At 37.6% G+C, this 23,285-nt stretch overlaps 1 protein-coding gene across 12 annotated transcripts in view; it reads right to left on the reverse strand.

The window, feature by feature from the left end:
* Positions 1–23,074, reverse strand: part of LOC131592582 (activating transcription factor 7-interacting protein 1-like) — an 87,438-nt gene extending 64,364 nt beyond the window's left edge. For 6 of the 12 annotated variants that reach the window (XM_058864177.1, XM_058864169.1, XM_058864178.1 and 3 more), the window contains exon 1: positions 5,760–5,828. In XM_058864177.1, coding sequence (XP_058720160.1) covers positions 5,760–5,791 — 32 coding nt within the window. In that variant the 5' untranslated portion in view covers positions 5,792–5,828. Of the gene's footprint in view, positions 1–5,232; positions 5,387–5,742; positions 5,829–19,735; positions 19,776–21,296; positions 21,394–22,918 lie in introns of those variants that run through there. The other 6 variants (XM_058864170.1, XM_058864171.1, XM_058864172.1 and 3 more) reach the window with 5 other exon arrangements.
* Positions 23,075–23,285: the final 211 nt, after the last annotated feature.

The following is a 23,285-nucleotide window of genomic DNA, read 5'->3' on the forward strand; positions in this document are numbered from 1 at the left end:
TGTGAGATCTCCCTTTCAATTAAGTAAGGATTGAGGAAGAAAGAGGAGAGGATAAAATGCTAATAATTAGGTGTAGACTTGTGTGATGAGAACTGTAAATAGCTACGTTTTTATGAAATACTAAATAATTGAAATCATGCATGCACTTCAGGCAACAGTTCTTCAAATCATTACCTTAAAATGATCAGGGAAAAAAGCAAGTGCTTCATTACCCATTTCAAATTACAGAAATTACTTACAAAGAAGTCTCAAAGATCTAGAGTAAAAAACCAATTATCTAAAAGCAATCCAGCTATCAGACTTTCTCATATTGCAATATGAATCTTAATAAAAGGGAGCCCGTTAGCAAGCGCTATATAACTTTAGCTGCTAAATACTACATATTTTTTGTGTTGTGGGATGACCAAATGTCAATAGCCACATCCATAGCAAAATCCTAGTACAAGGAATGTAAACTATTTTCTTGAATTACAACTTGTTCTTAATATTGCAAAGGAATATGGACTTCTAAACATAAGAAACTGAAATTAAAATCTGTCTGAAGGCATCTCTTTTCCATAATGATTGAAGACTATATCTTTGTTTCCTTGGTTTCATAGTCTAAGATCCTTGAAAAAGAAAGCAGGGAAAAGATACACAAAATGTTCTCTTGACCACAGCAGCCAGCAAGTTCTCATGCTAGGTTTCTTAGAAGATAAAAAAGCAAAATAAAGACTGAAGAGATGTTCCATCTAATCAATAAAGACCTTTGTCTTTTAGATTAAGAAGCTACAGGTCTCAAAGGAGATCAACTTACGCTTCCCCAAGTATTTCTTATGTCTGTTTACTAATGATCCCAATGAAGGTTGCCATTATGCAGGATGCACAAGTAATTCTGGAAGACTTTTCTGGCTTTAAACTTCACATCTAGGATGTCAGGTTTTAATTTTTTCTCCTGATGAATTCTTTTAAAAGCTACCATAAGCCCCAGTTTGCACTTACTCATCACCATCAACTCTTCATGGTTGCTGGCAGTGAATGTGTGGACAGAAGTCAGCCAGCAATGTTTTGTTCATACTGAATAGTAATATCATACACACTGACTTAGTGAACTAATAAAGTGCACCTAGATATATGATCCATTTAGGACACCAGAAAAAACAAGTCTAGAGCCACCTCCAAAGCCAGTGTTGCATTCCTAAGTGGAAAGGAGAAAAGCGAAGAAAAGCAGAACACATCTCTTCCAGTAATGAGGTCGTTGTTTTGCTTGCTCATGCAAATTTTCAAAAATAAAGAAAATAACATTACAAATTCATGAAGCATTGACAGTCTGCACAGAACATCAAACTATCATTCACAGTATTATGTAATACCAAAAAAAAGGAGCTGCAAGTTTACCTCTACTGACACATTATTTGGCAATGAGTTTTCCAAAACAGTACGTAAAAAATTTCTGAGCCTGATCCCAAGAAACAGTGGCCAGGCTGTAGTGATACTGTCCAATGCATTCATGAGTTGGTAGTACTTGGTCTGCAAAAGAATTCTTCAGTGAAGGGCTTGAAGAAGTTCTACAAAAAACATCCTTAATTTTACTGGTTTTTGAGGGGGGAAAAGCAGCTGATGAAGCAACGGTCTAGAAATAACATTTCAGAAACACACAGAAATACATGAAGAATTTATACAACTATTTTAGACTGCTTGCCTTCCCAAATTTCAGAAGAAAATCATATGGAGAAAAATGCATCTGCACAGTCACTCAGGGCAATAATTTACAAGAAACTTCTTTTTCCTTGCCTAAAAGTTTCCCAAATGTGACCCAGAGTTAAGATGCCAGAAGCAGACGGTAGGAATTATACTTAAAAATGCCTCCATTGATAAAATGTATGAAAGCCACAAAGGAAAGCATCTTTAATTTTGACCATTTAAGTTTTGCTATAATCCGACTTCCAGAAAGGTTCTGTCCAGAAACCTTTAACATCAAAAGAACACTTGTCCACAGTCTGTCTCTTGCCTGGTAAGCCAAATTACTTGCTTACTTCCTGGAAAGGAGAGGCTGCAGTTTCACCTCCAAAAAATCAAAGGCTAGATTTCTTTTTGAATGAGTGAAGAATCATTATACATCCCTTCTTCATGTGCTGGCACATAGCATAGCTGAACTGTTCCCTGATAATTTTTCGTACTAACTACAGACTCTCCAGATGAATTTGTGTGCGTGACCACCTCTCCCAGGTTTGCATTTGTAACCATAAAGTTTTACTTTATTTACATACCCCAAGGTGAATATGGCCAGGTCATAATTTTTGTGCTTTTTGCCAGGACCCCTCTTGAATTTTTCAACATTGTAAAAAACCAATATGGACAACAGGACTGCAACGTGTATTGATGTATAATTCACATCATCAGCATTTAGTACCATCCAAGAACATAACTTTTTATAAAGATATAAGTAAATTCCTTACTCTTTCTCTGTATGCTTAAGAATTTCAGTCCCTCTGCATTACCTGTCTATTTTGGGCTTTAGCTATCTATTTTGTCTGTGTGATCCCCACTTACTTCCAGGATAGAGTGTCCTGTCAAGCAAATATATTTTATGAGGGATGGTCTATACACGTATAAATCTGTGTGCAAGGGTAGCACATCTATTTTAATAAATCTAATAAATGGTGTTTGGGTCTCACTAAGTAAATGACCCTGATGACTCTGTAAGAGTCAATCTTTCCATCCTCTGCAAGTTAACAAAAAATAACTATTTTACAATATTAATAATAAACTTTACTTGGAGCATGATTGCTACCCTCTCCCCTTCAAAAGCTTTAAAAATCAATTTAATGTTTTATTGATACGGGGTTTGGGGAGGGGAAGTTGTTATTTAAGGAGTATCAAGGAGTTAACTCTGTCAATGAATAACTTTATTACAGCTACTGGGTATTTACACCAAGGAATTTTGTTTTAAAGCAAATTATATTATAATATCCTTTTTATAATTTCAGCATTTCAGTATTTCAGCAATTCAGTATTTCAGCAATTAAATCACCTCTGTGTTAATTATAATAAGATTAACACCTATGTGTTAATCTTTCCCAATTACTGACACATTGTTAATCCTCCATTGGTTTTCTCCAAACCTTTTTAAAAAGTCTTCGGGGTCTTCAGCAATTCCAATTTCACACTGAGTTACTGGGAGGGACATCTCAGAAAACTATTCTCAGCCAATTCTTTTAGAACTCCTGGATGCAGATTACAAAGACCGCTTTACAACCTTTGTTAAGAAATATCTATCATGGAATTTTTAGTAACTTCTTTGTAACCTCAAGGCTTCAAAAACTTGAGTTACCTACGTGACCTTATAATCTCACTTTTATCTAAAATCACTCAAAAATATTTACTGTGATTTTATTTACTTTTTTTTCTTTCACTATGATTCTGTTACCATATCACCTACATTACTGTTAGAATTCTCAATTCTTAACAAATCTCACATTTGTTATAGTTTGATTTACCAGTCAAGGTTTTCCTCTCAGGAACATTTTATTTTAATCAGTTTTCTACATTTTTCATGCCCTACTCAATGCCATTTCTCCTCTACCATCCTTACACTCTTACTTCACAGAAAGGAGGGAAGGGCCCTAAACTGCTTCCTTCATACAACAACGAAAGCAAGACTGGTTCTAACGGAATTTAATATTTACAGAAAACTTTATAGTTGTTAAAGGTGATTTTTAATGTAATTTATTTGGGGAAATCTACCATACACCAGTGTTTGCACTCTCTCACACAGATGCCCATTTTTGTACTTTTTGTAGTCTGGATATGCATATAAGCAGACTTCCAAAGGACAAGCAAAATTCTGTCCATATCAAATCTTAAGTTAGCACTAAAAAGTTACTGAACGTTTCAAAGTGTATAAACTAACTACAAGCTGCAATTCATTTGGCCCATATTGCAGTCATGCAGCATTTTTCTCTGCCTTATGAATGCAGATATTTACCTTTCTCTATTACCGTTAAATTCCATCCTCCACAATATCAACCAGTTACAGTTCTCCTTTCTAGCATATTTACTCTATGGGCCTTAATTCCCAGGCCTCCCAGAATGCCTCCAATACTTTCAATATCTCCCACTGCCATTTTAACCTGTAATAATTTATCCGCTTACTTTGTCCTTCTACCTCTTTAGTTTAATTCTCTCCAATTAATCTTATTTTTCCTTCAGCCAAAACAGGCCTGTCTACTTCCAGTTCCACATCCCTATCTTGAGCTGATGTCTGCCTTTAAGAGGCCATGTTTTGTTGGCTTGTTCATGCATCTCCAATTATCTCTTTTTCTCTAGGTCAGTGACCATCCTTTCAAATAATTTTCCTCTAACATCTCTCCTTTCCAGTCTTCCACGCTGTCACTACTTTGACTTGTACAATAGGAACACAAATGTATTTCTGCAGAACTAGCACATCTGCCCCATGCAGCCATTTCATGTACTACATGCATAACCATGATAGAGCATAATGTGTTATTAGCAGTACTTAAATTCTGTTAAGATTTCCTGCTCTAAGGCAAGGTTATTGTCTTCTTGGAGGGGAGATCATAAAAACACCATATTCTGATCTAGTTCCCTTCTTACAAAACCAGCTTTTTAAAATGCACATATAGGCATTTAAGAACGTGTATATACTAAAAAATACACAGACAACAGTTCAGTGTATAATTGCTTTAACAGCTTTGTAATCTCAACAAGAGATTCAACAACAATTCAAACTACAACCAGGATAGCAAAGATCCTTCATAACACCATGAAGCCAAAACACAATTGGTGGATTCAACTTCTGTCAACTCTGCACCCTTTCCAGGGTAAGCTCTCACTATTGCTAAGCCTCCATGTGCATCAACGGATGTCACTATACATAAAGACATAAATAACACACTAGCAAAACAGTAGAGGTTTGAATCAAACTAAAGCAGTAACATTACCAACAAAAACTACATACTCGAATTTTGAATATTTTTTTAACTACTTAGTTTTACTAAGGTAAACTGTCTACAGTAATTTCTAGGTAACAATCCCCCTAAAAACAGCAACCCAAATATAATTACAGCCAGAACAAATTACTTTTGGGTTTCCCAGAAAATGCCACTTACATTCAATTTTAATTTAATTCCTGGCATTGTGCCAAAGTGTAGGGGGGGTGGGGATCTAAATGAAAAATTAACTTTAAAGTCCCCTAAAACAAGAATGCAGAAAATTAGTTGATTCTCTTACCTGGTGAGAAGATGGCACGTGCAAAATGAGCTTCCTCCTCTGAGTAAGCCACTGATGTGCAGCTCATTTGCATAAGTATTATGAGCTACAAGTAGACTTCCAGGTCGGCCATCTTGATACTAAGATCTTGTTTTGTTTACATAGCAGCATGAGTACTGGTATTTAGCCAGCCAGAGCTATGCTGTTATACCTCTCAGCTAGTAGCCTACATCTGTTCCTTAAAGACTGCTGGAATTCCTACTTCTCCACATACTAAATGAATGTGTCAGAGTGCCCCTGCAACTCACTGAGCATGCCACAGCCTCTAAGAAAACTGTTGCAACTGCAACTGCCTCCAGTTGTACTCTTTGTACTGCCTTCTGTGCTGCCAACTATCAGTGCTGCAGCAACTATGTGCAGTGAAGTACCTCCCACATACCACACAGTAGTACCAACAAGCATAGATTTATTACAGCACAACACACTGAAAAAAAACGCCAAGAAAGCTGAAATTTCAGTATTTTCACTTACTAGCAATCTAGTTATACCTAGATTCCTTTGCACAGCTTTTCACATTCATCACTGCTGCTTTTTCTGTTCAGAATCCAGAGTGCTCCTGCAGCCCGTGTGAAGGAGAAGTCCATGACACATGTTAGCTGCTGCCGACGCAGAGCCAGACTGCAGTTACAGCTAGCTGGCGCCAGTAAAAATTTACATAAAGGGGCCTGATAAGGCTAAATTGCAGCAGGATATTGCTGAGCAAAGCCTTGCCCCTCCCCATGGGTTCTAGAATATACCTTTCTAGATCTTTGCTTACTAATAATCCAGATCCGTGTCAAAAGTCAAATGCTGCTCTCATTGGTCAGATAAATGAAAACTGACAAGTGTCTGCAGGATAAATTTCACCTTGTAGCCTGTTTCAAGTAGGATGCTATACACACTGTTCATAGTCATCATCTAGTAATAGAAGTAACACCAGAAAAATTGCACTATGCTCAGCAACCAGGTATTCTTAACCTAGTATTACCAGTATTTTGCATATTTCCAACAAGAAATAAATATTAGTTCCAAGTAAGACAAATTCACTTTTAACCTAATACTGACAAGTAACATGTCTGACCATTTAATTTGTTGTGCCTATTTCACATTTAACTTTTCTTAATTAGGTAGGTGTAGGAGGGGGAAAAAAAAAATAAACCTCTCAACCAGAACTACCTTTTCAAATACCTCTAAGGTACAGTAACAGGTAGCGGCAGAAGCTTGGATTTCAGCCTCACTTTGACTTTTAATACCTAATTTTAAAATTCTGATCTTTTTCCTTCCAGTCAAAGACCAGTTAAATACATAAGTTACATTTGAAATATGTTTATTCTGAAAGTCTCTGTACCTTTTTGGGAGAAAATAAAAAGAAGCCATGCTTTAAGAGAGAGTGTGTGTGTGCTTGTGCAAAGGATGACTCATTTGCCAGTAACTCTTCCCCCCTTCACCTGCTGCTTTGCGAGAACTCTTAGGGCATGAAAGAACCAATGCAAACAGCTATAAACACAAATTTGTGAAACCTTAAAATCAAGTTTGGCTAGCTACACGTTTAGCAATAGGCAGCTACAGTTGCAGCCTGGCACCATTTAGTAAAAAACCAAAGTAATGGACACAAGAATGCTTATTTATTTGAACATGGCAGAGCATCTCAGCACCAGAAGAGCCTGCTTTACATCCCGGCCTGTTCCAGTTCCCTGCGTTGTTCCTCTTTAGAATGCCAACAGTGTCAAGGCTATATACACTTGAAATATATGTCCCATTTTCTGCTGCAAGCATAATTTGCTCATGTATGGCTGGTTCCAGGTTATTTGAGCATAACACAATATGCTCATCTGTAATGTCAAAAAGATATTTTTTGTCTGAAAATATTTAACAATGCAAATTACTCATTTGTTGTTACAATTTATCCTCACCTTTTCTTGCATACAAAACCCTAGAGTGATTTGTAAGGGAAAGCTAATTATTTTTCCAGAATGTCTGTCACATTAAAGAGACAATCATTAACATCCCTTTTATGTTACCTGTATCTTTTGACTTGCCTTGCTTTCAGACTGACTTATGTCTGCTAGCACATCTAAGTGCATGCAGAATACATTTTTCAGTGATTCTGTTGTCATTTGCAGAATGAATCATCGGATTAACAGCTTCTGAGCTTAAAAAGAAAGGACAGCAGTGCTGCTTTAAAAAAAATAAAAACCCTCTAGATTTCCCAAATATAGCCACGTCCCTACCCTCCCCCAGCTCTATAGCGTTATGCACGAATACCTGAATAACAGTATGCTTCTTAACACAGTAAAACACAGACTGCAAAAATAAAAGCCTTGGAGCATTTTATGTTCCAAGCTCCAGTCCGATACGGTTAGTCCACGCCAGAACTTGCCGGCAGCCCCTGCGGGCGAGCTCTGCCTCTGCAGTCTGCGGGAAGCACCACCCCGCTTCCAGAACGTTCCGGCAGAGCCACCCGCACCCCCTGGCTGTGTTTTCCTCCCCGCGCCTTCCTCCCTCTCACACCACTGCCTATGACAAAGCTCAGTTTCAAACACAAAACGTTTTCACAGAGAGGAGGAGCCATTGGTTTAGGAGTTAGAAATGCACCAACTCGGTTACATAGGGCAGCGGGGCTGCCTTGTGTAGAGCTGAACCCCTGAGAGGCGGCAGCCTCTGCCTGCCACGTACAGGGCTGGCAACTGACCCCAAATAAAGTAGAGGGACCTTTCAGCAGTCTCTAAAGTACGGGATTTGGCTGGGATTTTTTTTCTGGTTACATTTTGGGGTTTTTTTTTTTTTTTTTTTTCCCCCCCCATGGGCGGGGGGTGGGGGAGGGAGGGGAACATGGTTTGTTTTGTAGTTTGTTTTGTATGTTTTTAATAGGAGGGTCTGAGACAACAAACCATATTGTACTCATTACTCATAATTCTCCGGTGACTGCTGCTACAGAAAAAGCCAAAATGTCTGCCTGCCTTTTCCATGTTTTGCCCGTGTCGGTGGAAACACCAAAAAGCTATTGTATTATTCTCAGAGCCAGTTCTCTTCCTCCAACATGCGAACGACTTCCTCCTCCCTCATAAGAAGTGACTTTAAAGAGTAAATGTTGCAGTCAGAAGTAGTAAGACTAGCTGTGTTCAAAATAACAATTAACTGTATGGGTTCAATACGTACTAATCAGACATCTTAAAATACTGGTTCAGTTCTCTCAAAATAGGTAGAGAAGAAAACTCACACAAAATTATTTCCCAAATCCAGACAACTTTAAAGCATTTAATTGACAAAAATTTGTCTAAAATAAAATGGAAAAAACCCCATAATCTAACCATGATGAAATCCGTCACTAGTAACCTTGACCTAAAAAAACCAAACCAACAAACCTTAAACAAGAAACACCCTCCACAGGGCAAATGAAATTGAAAGGCCCTGAGCCTTCTGACACATAAGTCCAAAACAACCCTTTCCCCTACATTTTTTCTCCAAAACAGAACAGATCAAATTGCTATTCACTTAAGAGTCAGCTAAAATGTTATTAGTTCCCAAAATTTTCTCACATTACTGTCTGAAAGACACAGAAAATAATGTACATTTCTGAAGCAGTAAACTGTCTATCAAGTCATTATCTTAGCTGCTGTGGTTTATTTGAAGGTATTTTACAGCAGAAGTCTGTATCAGTAAAAAGAACAGGAAGGGCAGGAAAGGGGGGAGGGAAGACTGAAAATACTTCTATCCACTTTTCTATTGTAGAAAAGAGATGAGAAATTGTCTAAACCGGGTTAAGTTCCAGGCTGCAACAGTCTAGTATGTTGCACTTCCTTTCTTCTAGAAATGGAAAATCCTCAGTATGAGTATTCTCATCAACTTCAAAACTCGCACATTTTGCTCACATAAATTTACATGAAGAATTCTGTTGTTTACTAAACAGCTGACTGATCTCAACCTGAAAATCAAGATAATGAAAGACAGTAAAAAATTCAGCTTACTCTTACTCTTCCTTCAAAGACAGTAGAGGCTAAAAGAAACCTATTAAATCTTACAGCTAAAAAATAAAAGTCCAATTCAACTGTTTAATAACAGTCATAACATGATTAAGTATTTAAGATTCCAAACAGTTCTAAGAACTTGGTAACCATTTATTTCCACCTAAATAACCAAACAAGTCAGCTGTTTTAAAGTGATTTCCATACATTAAACAGTACTGCATTCATTCAGCAGTCTGTTCCAGTCCATTTCAAATCCTGCCTGAAATTGTTTGCTCCCAAAATTTCTACCAAAATAGAAGACAGAGCTGTGCAAATTGAGACAATTCTGAATTTTAAGAGGAACATAAAAACTAATCAAGCCATGTTAAAATGGTTCTGAGCAACTATAATTTAGGTATGAAATACCATCCAAATAGTTGGTGCATAAATGAAAAAACAGTCATTACAAGAAAATTCTTCTCCTTCTAAAGTGCAGCATTTGCAAGGCAAAAAAACAAAAGAAAGGGAATCTATGCACTTTTTCAGAGTAACTACTGGTTTTCTTTTAGAAATTCTATTTCTCTTGGAAAAATCATGTAAATTTGAAACTACTACCCTATTAGAAATTTATTTAACTCCTGACAATCTATCCTTCAAGTTTACCTATCAGGAGTACAAAGCCAGTTTTTCTGGAACATACAGACACAATAATACTGACTGCAGTTTGACAGTGCATCTTGCATTGAAACTGTATAGCAATCAATTCAGTGGAAGTCATTACTTCATTACATGCATCTATTTCTAATTCAGAGCATGAACATCTAATTTATGTATTTAATAAAAAATGATGGAGGAAAGGGGAGTGTTTTAGCATCCACTCAAGTACCCTGTTCCTTTGCATATAAAATGGTGGTTTTAATTTTCTTTTTGATTATTACAATCCAAATTATTGGCACCTTGGGAGTGAACAGAGAAGAGATTATGCTTTCAGCTACCAGTAAGCCATTTCAATGTACTTAGATTTCTGAAAGTGGGAATATATCCCATATGCAAAACAGGTTTCAAAACCCACCATATTTTTAGCATTCCAACACCTACTTCAGGAAAGAAAAAAGAAAACCAACTGAAAAACTCCCAAACCAAACCACACTACCCATGCAGTTCATACAACAAAACACAACAGCTCCTTGCTGGGCCAGTCATTTTGTATAGCACTTCCAAAAATGGATCTGTGTTCAAAATGGCCCATTAAAAAGCAAAGGAAACCAAAACCAAAGGGAACGGGAGACACACAGACAAGAGATTTTCTCTGAGCTCTGGCAATCGCTCTGTACCTTTTCTGTAAAATGGGAATAAACTTATTCTGCTCACAGAAAAACAAAAATGGGCAACAAAAAGTCACTAAAAGGACTAAATAAAAAACATGGTCTGAAAATACAGTATTTTATTCAAATGCAATACATACAAAAAAGCACTTCTTACAGGGATTGTCCAAAATACTCTACTTTTCATGCTCCCATTAAAGCAGAGATTAACAGAGAAATCTTAAATCAACAAAACATATAGCACTGGGCAATATTTATATGCCTGCTGTTTCTTTAAAAGAACAGCAACCAATCAAAAACCCAAGCTCCAAAAAACCAACAAACCACCACAGGATGGGTATGGTAAACTGTATTTTAGACAAAAAATTTCATCCCCTTCAGAGATAATAAAGTAGGAGTTTGGTGATCTTATAAAAATGAAATGTTTCTACTTCCTGTGAACAATGTAAGTTAAGAACATCTGGAATTAATGAACAATATCTGACTAAAAACCACAAAAACCTCAATAAACATTTATAAGACTGAGGTAAGGATAAGACAAGAATATCTTGCAGAAAACCAGAAAGATTATTGTTGCACTACAGTATTAATTTACGTTCATTAGACAAGGTGAATGTATGGCAAAACTTCCAATTTTATCAAGATAAATCTGTTTAATTAGAATTTGTGGTTTGAATTTTCAGGTATTTTAAAGTACCTAAATATTCCCAGGATCTTAACTATCATACCCAATCAGAAAAAGCCACTATGAACTAAAAATCTGCTGTAAATCAAGTTCACTAAAAGTTCCACTAGCAATAAAAGTAATAAAACTAACTACCTGGTTTTCATGACCACTCTAACCATATATTTGCATTACTCTTATCTCTTACCCTAAAACAGAAAAATTCTATGACAAATTACTTAGAAATTTACTGTTAATTGAAGTCAACAATTCATCTCACCTTAAAAAGTCTGTATTTTACTGACTTTATTTCTTTTTATCAGATGACTATAATAAAAATGAAGAAACGACATCTCTTGAGAATCTGACCTGCAGTGTCTGCACAGAATACTTTGTGTCTTTATAAACACTGTTGCCATTAACTGTGTAAGATGATATATGAGAATAGATATTTAAAACTAATTTAACCATTAAGTGCTTTGTTATAGGTTTTACTGAAAGCACCAAATTAACGTGCAAAAATTCTGAGGAAGGACTAATTTGTCGGCATTTAGACTAACTTTCACATCCCTAGCAGTAAGTTCAACTTCAGTCAGGAAAATACTATGAGCTACACACTGATGAGTTACTCAGCTCATCTGCTGCTCCTGATATGTTTCTGGAGAACTTCAAGAAGCTTCCTGTTTACTTGGTTTAACTTATGTGCAGCTTAAGAACTCATGAAGATCTGAACTAGGTTTAAGACACAGAACAAGATAATTATACAGAGTAATGAAGAAAAACACCTTCTTTCTTCTCTTTTGTTGTCCAGCTCCCCAGTGAAAAAAAGTTGAGCATTACTTTTCTCCTACCTTCATCTCCCTGGACACAGACAGTGCACCTTCGAATGTGTTTTAAGGATGACAGCTAGGTCACCAACCATCACCACAGAGCAGAATACACGAGACCGTGTAAAACCACTATAGCATTTTAAAACTCAAGATTTCAATAAAGTTACACAAAAGAAACCACAATAGACCTCAAAACTTCTCATCTGCAATAATTCCATAAAATTTGTAGTGTTATTCTTGAATAGCAAATAAGCGCTACCTGCAAACAGTTAACTTACTATATAATCACTGTTTTTCTAATGTATGTATATAGGCATTGCAATTACCTACCATTGGAAAAGTTACACATTGAAAACATGATAATCAACTCTAATCGTTTGGTTATAAAAATTTAATGAAGTTTGTAAAGAGTTTATTTAAATTTTCAGTTAAAGTATAAGGCAAGCATTTGCAAAAGGGACAGCACAGAATGAGAGCACTTCTGGGCTGCTAAGAAGGTAATGCAAAACAAAGTAATCTTATTAGCAAGACACATATGATATTTGACCTGTCCTGTTCCACCTAATCTACCCTGTAACTGAGACAAGATAGGTCTGTGAATTAATTCAGTGAGAAAGCGAAGAGAAAAAAATAGCACAAAACAAAAAAATCCAACGAACAAAAAACCCCCAAACAAACAAAAAACCCCAAAACTAAGCTTTAATGACCAAACCACAAACAATAAATAAAAAAAACCCAAACCCACCAAAATTGACCAAAAAATAAAAAAGACAACAGCATTTCAACGTATTTTATATTGCCTAGAATTAGTTAACTATGCCTAACCAAGGTTTTAAATTGCTTCTCAGCAGAGCACATGATGCTGAGAGATAACAGCTCTGCTCATTTGCACAGTCAAACTGAACTGCTACATTGAAGAGCAGATTTCAGCCATTCTGAAACTGCTCCGACTCAGCTGTACTGAAAATAAGACTAAGATGGCTGCAGTGCTCACTCAAGACAAGTCAGCCAGTGAGTCACACCTCAGCAGGAGGTAAAACATTCACACAGCAAAGCACCTCCCTCTTTACCACACTGCACCAAACTGCACAAGTGGCATGGGTGTGTGTTTGTGAGCAAAGGAGTGGTTTCTTTGACAGGCAGGAAGTGGTTAACGCACAGCTGCAGCACTGCAGCTTCCTAACACACTGGTAAAAAGAAAATCAAAATAAACCAAAAACCAGCAAGAGGCAGCCCTGCTAGGCCTGTGATCCAGAGTTTGTATCACATACTCCAAATCTTTCACAACTCCAAGGCAGTTCAGAATCCATGCCACATATTAATGGATACAGAGCTGGATCACACACAGAACTGACAAACATTAGGGAATACTTTTCAAGGGCAGGCACAATGCTTCTAAAAAAAAAATCCAAAAACAACCATCAAAAACCAAAAGAAAACACTTAAGAAATGAATCTATAGCTTTATACTGCTCCATCTACTTTGAAATACACTGTAATATAAGTTGCCCAATAGAAATATTATTTGGGGAGGAAAAAAGGAAGTTCACTTAGTAAGTAAGCTAGCAAAACCACCAAGAACATTCCAGAACTTCAATCTTGCAGAAATCAAGTATCTAATTCTTTATGACTTCAATGCAGCTTGTTGTCTAAGTTTCTCAAGGAAGAGCTGTATCTAGAACCCTTTAAGGAATTTTGATGGAATCTTGTAACAGAGCATTTCCTGAAGAACTCGTTTGAAAATCTACGGTGGAGAGAAAGGGGTTGTCAACCAAATAGACAAATTTAACACAAAATTAAATCCAATACAGGTTTTGCTCTGCTATCTGTTTATTACCACCAATCATGCACTCTTACAGAGGTGACACTGGATCAGTTCTGGAGGGAACTCCTCTATATATCTTCCTCACTTTCCTTCTACAAAATCTGAATTTGTATATTTTGAAACAAAATACTTGCAAGAGTCCATGGGGCACTTCTAAAGAAAATCACTGTAGAATTAAACTTAGCTTTCTAATGAAAAATAGTCTCTGTGATCCAAAATTAGCCCAACATAAGTCACCCCCCCTAAAAAGTTGAAGAACATGCCCTTCCAAACGCTTCAATTATTAAAAGGTCTAGACTTATGTAACTGTTCATGTCTTTTGCGAGCTGTAGCTTGGTATTTCAGGATTGATTAATCATGCCAGCAGTAGTTGTATGATGCATTCATCAGCACTACAGTCAGTATTTCTAACTTTACGAATGGTGAAATACACTATCTGACTTTTCCTTTTGTCCTTGTATTAGCATGACCTGCAGTACAAGAAAGGACACATGCCACCTATGCAACAGCTCCACTGATTGTCTCTGGTAGTACAGTACAGATTTAGAAAACTAAATTAAAATATACTTGAAGTTCAAATACCCAAAAGACATTTCTCAAAAAACAAACTCATGAACATTGGAACAAATTAATTACAGTTAATATAAAACTACCCATTACAATGAAGCTTTTCTTAACCAACACCTTTTACTAAAGTAAAAATCAAGTTTACAACCAATTCAAAACAAGAATTTTCTGTTATCTGGTTATATACCCCATCTTGCTTACTCTGAACACCATATATACCACACTGTCAGCTTCTGGGAATTTACAGTAACTTGTAAGATTTCAAAATTCAAACTTATATAATCCATTTCTATAACAAAGATACATTCACTTTGATTTCCCCAGTAGCAATGTTTTAAATAGAATTCTTTGTTTGGTGTAGCTACAAAACCTGTACATCAAAAGGTGAACTGACTTCCAACTCCTATAATTTCAAGGATATCACCAAAAACACAGGGACATTCTAACCCAGAATCCAAGAGCTGCACTTGTACAACACTGTGTTTTATGTAACAGAATCTTGGCGCTTGACGTATGGGTGACAATGACTTAAATAGGTTTGAACAGACAAAACAGCAAGTTGGCAAAAAAATTTCTGAGAAGGTTTTCCCTGAGCCAGAGAAAACAAAATCTATGTTTCTACAAACGTCTTCCCTTGTCAGAAACCTCCAGGAACATGCAGAGGCACGGATGCAAAAAATCTTACTGAATCATAAGAAACCACATGCATTAACTTAAATGTCCAGTTCAATATACCACCATTAACACACAGAAGTGTGTTAGTGAAGTGTGTTAAACACTAGATAACTAGTTGTTAGTATTAAATGTTACTAATTCAACTAATTTTGAAATAAAACCTGATGTTTCAGTAAACACAGAATTATGAGTGGAATAACTCCTCTGAAACTGCTTTGGCCCAGGAAATGTTAGTGTCAACCTACACTAATGTGTAATTCTATACTAGCATGGGACTACAATTTTTTCATTGCTACTTAGCATGGCATTTATACAGATTCTCTAGTCAAAATCCCAGGAAAATAAAGCATTTTAGTAAGACTAGAGAATGGAATTTAAACTTGTTATGGTGAGAATTCCAAACAATCTTTATTCCTGCCCTCTTTTGATAACATGCCAAAACACTCTAATATCATCTCAATAAGTTCTATTACTGTAAATTAAATAAATTAAAACACAGGGCCTCCATTTTCCCAATTTCTCATGAACATCAAACAAGAAACGCAAGACAATGGCATCCTGTTGTTTCTCTAATTATTGCCCTGTGTAAGGAACGTGACCTTCGCACACACCTCTTAAATATCATTACACAGAGCCACAGTTCACACCAGCGTTCCTTCCCTGAAGAATTGAGAGCAAGCAGATATTTCTACCCTTTCAGACGAGGTCTTATGCATTTAAATGTAACAAGGCAAGAGAGAACCAGCCAAAGCATGAATACTTTCTTTTGCTGAAATTAGATGCTTAGAAACCAGTTAGATAAGTGTCATCCACAAATCCTTGTGTCCAAACCACATTCTATCCACTTCTCTCATTTACCCTCTTCCTTTACTATCTTTTGTGTTTTGTTTTATGGTTTTATATGTTAGTTAAAATTAAATAGACAAAACAGTTTTTATGCTGACAAAATTCAGGAGAAATTACTATTTCTATACATCTCAACTGAAGTCTCAAAACATCATCTACTGAAACCCTTTCTTATTCCTATTTTCACATAGGTCAGTAGACAGACTTCAAGAAACATCTTGGCTCTCATGTAGGACTTCACAAATAAACACCACCTAAACTGCCGGGGGAAAGAAAAAAAAAAATTCATAATCATGAGACAATACTGAGGTTAAGAAAAACAAAAGTCTGCACAACATTTTAGGATTCTTCGTAATTCCAAGGTGCTTAATGGTAGGACCAAAGAGGGAAATTTTCAGTGCATTGACTGAAGTCAGCAAGCATTTCTGTTAATGTGTTTAAATATATTTTTGAAAGAAACAAAAGATTTGAATGCAACATCTTTTCAAAATGACTTTATGGAAACTGCAACATGTTGGAGGCAAAGGCAGAAGTAACATGGCAGCTTTTGGGTTGTTTGGCTGGGGTTTTTCTTTAGGAGGGGATAAGAAGACAGATGTGGTTTTGTTTGGGGTTTTTCTACCTTAACATTTCTTTACATTACTGTGAAATGAAAGAATGCTTGAGATTGCACAAAATGACAGAATAAATATATAGGTTATTTTAACAACTATCTCCCATATCCACAGCCAGAAAATTGATAAAATCTGTGGACTGAATATGGAAGTTTACTTGAAAACATTTCCTGAAACTTCATCTAGAAGAGAAAAACATTTTTCCTGTATTACAAAAATACATGTTACTTATAACAAAGTACCTCTATTAGTTGAGCTAAATATTTTTAAAATATATTTTTAAAAAAATTCTTTGTACCCAGCCATCTAATTTCCAAAGATCTCAAATGATTGATGTTTGTTCACTAAAGAAATAAGAGCTGGCAACTCCTATATACAGTTTTAATCATTTGTAACAAGCACAGCTCAAAATACAACAAAAGGCATAGTTTATTTTCTTTTCCCAATCTACCAAAGAAACATAAAAGGTATTTATGTAACATACATACATTTATACAATGTTGTGAATTACTCTATGGTGATGTGATAAAAACTGACATACAAATGAAAATCAGGCAGCTTTTTTAATACTGTATAGATAGTACCATGCCCTCAGCTACACCTACAGTAGAGTTTCAAAAAAAAACCCCCAACCCTGTAAGATGGGGGAGGAATGGATAGGGGAGGGTAGACTTGCTGTTAAATATACAGGGAATTTTAAAAAGGATACACTAGCAGTACTAAACAAGATAAGGAGGGAACAATGGAACTAGTGAATCAACATTTCCTACAGATTTGTAAACATTGTCTTGCTACCTTTTACTCAGGTTCTATCACTAGTGCCTTACTACACGAATCAAGTGAACACTGGACATTTGTGTATGTACTGACTGAGAGCAAAAAAAAAAAAAAATCCCCCCAAACAACACATAATTTCAAAGCCCCCTCACTTCCATCACTGGTAGCCTCTCCTCACTCCAGCTGCTTGTTTTCACAAACTCTGCAGGTATTAATTATTAATAATATATTATTATAGTTGATACTTACTGTTTATATTTACTGAAAACCAGCAAGTCTTCCAAGAACAACTAAGAACAGAACAATTGGCAATGAACGTTCACATAAAGCTGGACTACTGCGCTAGAAATTACCAGATTTCTCTTAGGGCTGTGGCACAATTTGAAATTTTTGCCTTGTATCTGCATTGCAATTTTTCTGCTTAACCAGAAAAATACACTTGTTAGACTCATCTGTCCTAGCAGAATTTGCAAGCCTCACTTTAATAACCTTATCCATGCATATTTTTATGTTTTATGCAAGCCTGAAACTTATGCCTGCATGCAACACTAAAGCTGCATGTAGGCACAACCTCCAGGACTGATACGGGCTGGGAGATGAACAGATTGTGAACAGACCTGCTGAGAAGGTCTTGGGGGTGCAGGTGGATTGGGGCTGATGAGTCAGTAATGTGCACTTACAGCCCAGAAAACAAATTCTACCCTGGGCTGCATCCGAAGCAGTGTGGCCAGCACACTGAGGGAAGGGATTCTGCCCTTCTGCTCTATTCTGATGAGATGACACCTGCAGTGCTCTGGGGTCTTCAGCACAAAAAGGACAAAGACCTGTTGGAGCAAGCCTGAAGGTGGGCAACCAAGATGAAAAGATAAAGAGATGGAGCATCTCTCCCAAGAGAAAATGCTGAGAGAACTGGGATTGTTCTGGAAAAAGAAAAGCTCTGCAGATACCTTAGGGGACCTTCCAGTGTTTATTTAAAAAAAAAATCTACAAAAGAACTAAAAAGAAACTTTTTACAAGGTTACGTAGTTATAGAACGAAAAGTAATGGTTTCAAGCTGAAAACAAGTAGGTTTGTATTAAATATTTGGAAAAAGTCCTTCAGTGTGAGAGTGGTGAGGCACTGCACTGTCAGATGGTCAAATTCTGAATGCCTCACCCATAGAAGTTTTCGAGGTCAGGTTGGATGGGTCTCTGAGCAACCAGGTCTAGTGGAAGGTCTCCCTGCACATGGCAGGGCAGCTGGGAGTAGATGATTTTTAAGGTCCCTTCCAACCCAAAAAATTCTGTGATTATGATTTATTTTTCACTAAAAGCATTCTGGCTTTTTTAACACTACCTAATACAACACCAGATGAAAGCATAAAATACAAAGCTACATAAAAGTCACATTTAACTGAAAAACCTACTTTCAACTTTGGAATGCTTTTTGGCCTATATCTCCAGACAGTCAAGAACAGTGCTCAGAACCAGAACATTAATTAAAATGAGAATATGCAATTTAAGACAAAAAAACCCCCTCAAAGCTAACAAAGCAGACTCCCCTTTCTGACACACTTCCATTGTTCACCACAGTAAAAAAATATTGATGCATTTTGAAGATCCAGTTCTTAGATAACTAGTATCAGTACTTCATATTTACAACTGACAACACTCACTTTCATAGTCTAATCTGTAGACTGATATTGTACTTCAATTAGATGCTTTTAGAGACTTAAACATTGTATTTCTATAGTAATGGCGGTCACATTCTTCATTTTCTATGTACAGAGCAGAAAAAAAATTAGAAGAATCTGAACAAAAAATGGAAGACATCTAAAACACTACCAACAGTACACCAAATCTTTTCAAATAAAAACTAAGATTTCCACAATAGCATGCAAAATTATGGTCTTAATAAGATAACCAGAACTCAGAAGTTGACACAATCTATGTTCCAAATTCTCTTAAGTATTAAAAATTTTTAGTTACTTTCTTTGGCATCATCCAGTTGTCTTTAGTATCCAAACCAAGGCCAAGGTAAAGAGATTTCAAATATTAAGTATTCCACAATTCATATCAAAACCATACTCGAAGACATTCTACAGCTGACTTGACAAGAAAGGTATCACTTTAGAAACAATTTAACTTTCTGCTTTTAATGAGCTGTCAAAAAACTCCAAAATCCAAAACCAAAAAAAATTCCATTAAAACACAAAAACCCAAAAAACTTGCAGCACACAACACCACTATCTTACTCTCCATTCTGTATTTGGATAAGTCACTGCTGCTTGATTAACAGGTTCTTACAGTATAGTGGAACTAGGAGAGTTTTTTCATGCAGCACACACAGTGCAATGAGCAGAGCTGAAACACCAGGATTACAAATATACATCAAGAAAGTAGCATTTATGTTGACCAGTTTATGAACTCCCACTTACTTTGTGTGAATAGGTCAATCTCTCAGAGTAATGTCACATACTAGAAAAAAACAGAGACAAATGACAGATGTTTCTCAAAAATATTAACATTAGATTTCATTGCATTTAAGAGCCATATTAAATAAAAATATATCAGGGAGGGGGAAAAAAAACCCCAACTCCCCATATTCACATACCATAACAGTTTTCCAACTTGCAAATTATTTTCTTCATTTATTAACCCTTATGAAAATTGTGATGTGCATGTGTCATTGCCATAATTCCCAAAATAAAATCATAATGTAAACATGGAACTAATCCATAATGTAGAAAAAACACCAAGAGTAGAACAAATAGGAAAAAACCCCACATTAATATGCAAACTATTAAGTAAGAACAACATCCTGGTTTAAAGGATCTTTCGGCCTCACTGCTTGTATTCCATGGATAAACTTGACATTTTTGCCATACGTATGGTTTCTGACAATTAAGTTGAGATAAACCTAATAAATGACTACACCATTAAAAACATCTAAGTGGTGAGAAATGAGATTTTTTTTTACTTGTTTTGAAAACAAAATACAGTACTTGGTTTAGTCAACTCCTTTTCACTGTGGAACTATTTCTAGTTTGTAACAGGAAACATGCGTAAACACAAGGAAAATGAAAACTGAGTTACTAATGATAAATCAGTATTTTAAAATTCACTGAACATGTAAAAAACATTTTTGTTTCCACTGAATTTTGTAAAATCAGAATTTAAAATTTAATTATTAATCAGTAACTTTTTTTTATTCTTAAGTTGTTCAGGCTCTTTCTTCGCTGGCAAAATCACCTCCCATGCTGGTAGGAAAGCACATGCCTATGTGTTTTATGTCCCAATGGGAAGCATTACTAAAGGAGCTTATATAGAAAAATTAATGTGCTACAGTTAATGTTGATTTTTTAAGTTTATGAAATGAGCACAATAATACAAGCTACAGCTTATAAAGGTACAGGAAATGTGGCAAAAAAAGACAGGCGTATCTACTGGAATAAGCATCTTCTTGAGAACAGACTTCATATGGGTTGGAAGATAAGAGGTCTCTCAATAAAATCATCAAAATAACTTTTTTAATCGATGCACATAATAATTGTCACATCGTTTTACAAATAAATGCTGCTGCCATTAGTTTCAAGTCTACACAACATCCACGGTACTCTTGCTAAATTACTTCATACAGCAAAATACAACAGTGTTCCACATTATCAGAGAAGACATCAGCTCAGCACTGCTACAGTTGGTAGAAAGGTTGCAGCTGATAAAAACACCTTTTACTCCAAGCAATGCACTAAATTTTCTCAACTAAAAACGTAACAAGAATCCAAAATTATTAATATAATGCTCCCTAGATTGTGTATACATAGAAGTTTAAGTTGGCACTTCTGGAGCATATAAAATAATAAATAAACAGTGGGTGCAGTTATCATCATTCATGAGTTGCATAAACCCTCATGCAGTTATTAGTGAATTCATTTTGTGACTGGCCTGACAACAACCATTAGCCCCATTTCATAGATCTGAAACTGAGAAATTACCTACCCAAGATCACGTATCAAACAGCAGTGATTTTTGTGCTTGGTTTCTTCCCCTCCAAGGAATTCTAGATATGTGCGGCACTACTCTCCTTCATACCTTTCTGTAGGAGTGTAAAAACCAGCACCTAATCAGAAAACCACTTATTTTTTAGATTAATAGTTGATGGTTGTGTACAGATTTCATATTTAACTTATTCATTCCACATTTAAGGAGATATTTAAGCACATTCTTCATGCTTCTGCTTTTGAATGTATTAACGTAAGTATTATGAACTGTAACAAGTGCAAACATATATTTTAACTTCCAAAATAGAAATAAACAGCATGCTTTTAAAATAGTCAGATCTTTGAAAATTAAATTCTAATAGACCTATTCATAATAATACCGCATTTCCTTGTATAGTTTGGGACATCAAAAATACAGGTCTATTAACATGCTCTTACTTCTGCTGGTTAATGTGGTAAATGCTTAGATGCGTAAGGGATGTTTTTCTGTGACTGAAGCCTACATTTTTAAGCTTATTGACTGCTCCCTAAAACAGCAGAGCTGTTCACCTATTTATTTTAAGCAAGTACTTTTCCATCCAATCTTTTCAGTAAGTCTGTCTACGGTAAGGGTCACAATCACGTGACACTACGTAAAATTATTTCAAAATTGCTGTTAAGCAACAAAATATCCCACTATCAGCATTTCCACTGAGTATCTGCCAACGACTGAGATGTTGGAAGAGAAAGACGGACTTGCTAGAAGAACGAACTGCTCAAAGGCAGAGCTACACCTCTACCAGGCCTCAGAATTAAAGAATAAAGCACTTAAGAGTGAAAAGCTTCGATATTTTAAATACTTAAGTTTAAGGAAGAGAAGATGTTCGATTGAACCTTCTTTAACGTAGCACATGGCTTAAACCCTTTTGCCATGCTGCCTGATGTGGGTGGCCATGACACCTCGAGTTGCCGCCTGGACCTTGTTTACTGGTGGCATCAGACAAGTAAGCACAACTCGGCCTTCTCTGTTCCCTTACAGGAACTGTTTGGTTTCCAATGCACAAGCATATCCATACCGTAGAGAAATTGTGCCCTGGTGCCTACCAGCGCAGGAACACCACCAAGTTTCCCCTCGTTGCTTCTGCAGTCCATGCGCTGCGACGTCCCGCGCCCGCCGTGCCGGTGCGGCCCTTCCCGATGTCGCACAGCACCACCCAGGCCACTCCACCCCATTTCCGGCAGGGAACGAGGAAACGCTCTCGAGGCGCCGGGCGCGCCCCTGTCCCACCCAAACACGCGCCATCGCCTCGCCTCGCCCGGGCTGCGCGAGGCGGGTCGCGCCCAACCGGGTGCCCGGTGCTGCCCGGTGCGCGCTCCCGTCAGACCCACCTGTGCCCGCGCCGCCACCGCCGCCGCCACCGCGCGGGAGCAACGGGGACGCGCACGCGCGCCACCGCCGCTGCACTGGAGCCGGGTCACGTGCTCCCATGCATGCGCGTGTACAGCGCTGCAGCTTCCCAACGCATGCGCAGTGTTGCTGCAGCCGCAGCCGCAGCCGCCGCCGCCGCGCGGAGCAGCGAGCACAGCCGCTGGCGTACCCTGCCCGCCCGACCCCCGCGCCCCGAACGCCCGCCGCGGTACCTGCGCCCTCGGGTTCCGCGGCAGCTCCCGCCCCAGCAGCGGCCGCCGCCGCGGATTCAAACTGGGAACCCGCTCCGGGCGCCAACGCCGCCTCCCCGCGTCGCACGCGCCGGGCCGCTATGCAAATAAACCCCGTGTCTCCGCCCCTCTCTCGGTTGGCCCCGCCCTCTCCGTGGGCACAGGGGCCGGCGGTGGGGAGCTGCTCCGGAACCCGCCAATCGCAGGGCCGGCCATCTTGGTGCCATGCAAATAAGCCTCCGTGGTATTCAAATAAGCGGTGGGCCCGCCCCTTGGCACACAGTCGTGCAAGGTTAGGCGCAGCGAGCGTCGGGGCGCGCTGCGGCCGCTGCCGCTAGGGGCCGCTGTG

The sequence above is a fragment of the Poecile atricapillus genome, chromosome Z, assembly GCF_030490865.1.
Source record: "Poecile atricapillus isolate bPoeAtr1 chromosome Z, bPoeAtr1.hap1, whole genome shotgun sequence".
Classification (NCBI taxonomy): Eukaryota; Metazoa; Chordata; class Aves; order Passeriformes; family Paridae; genus Poecile; species Poecile atricapillus.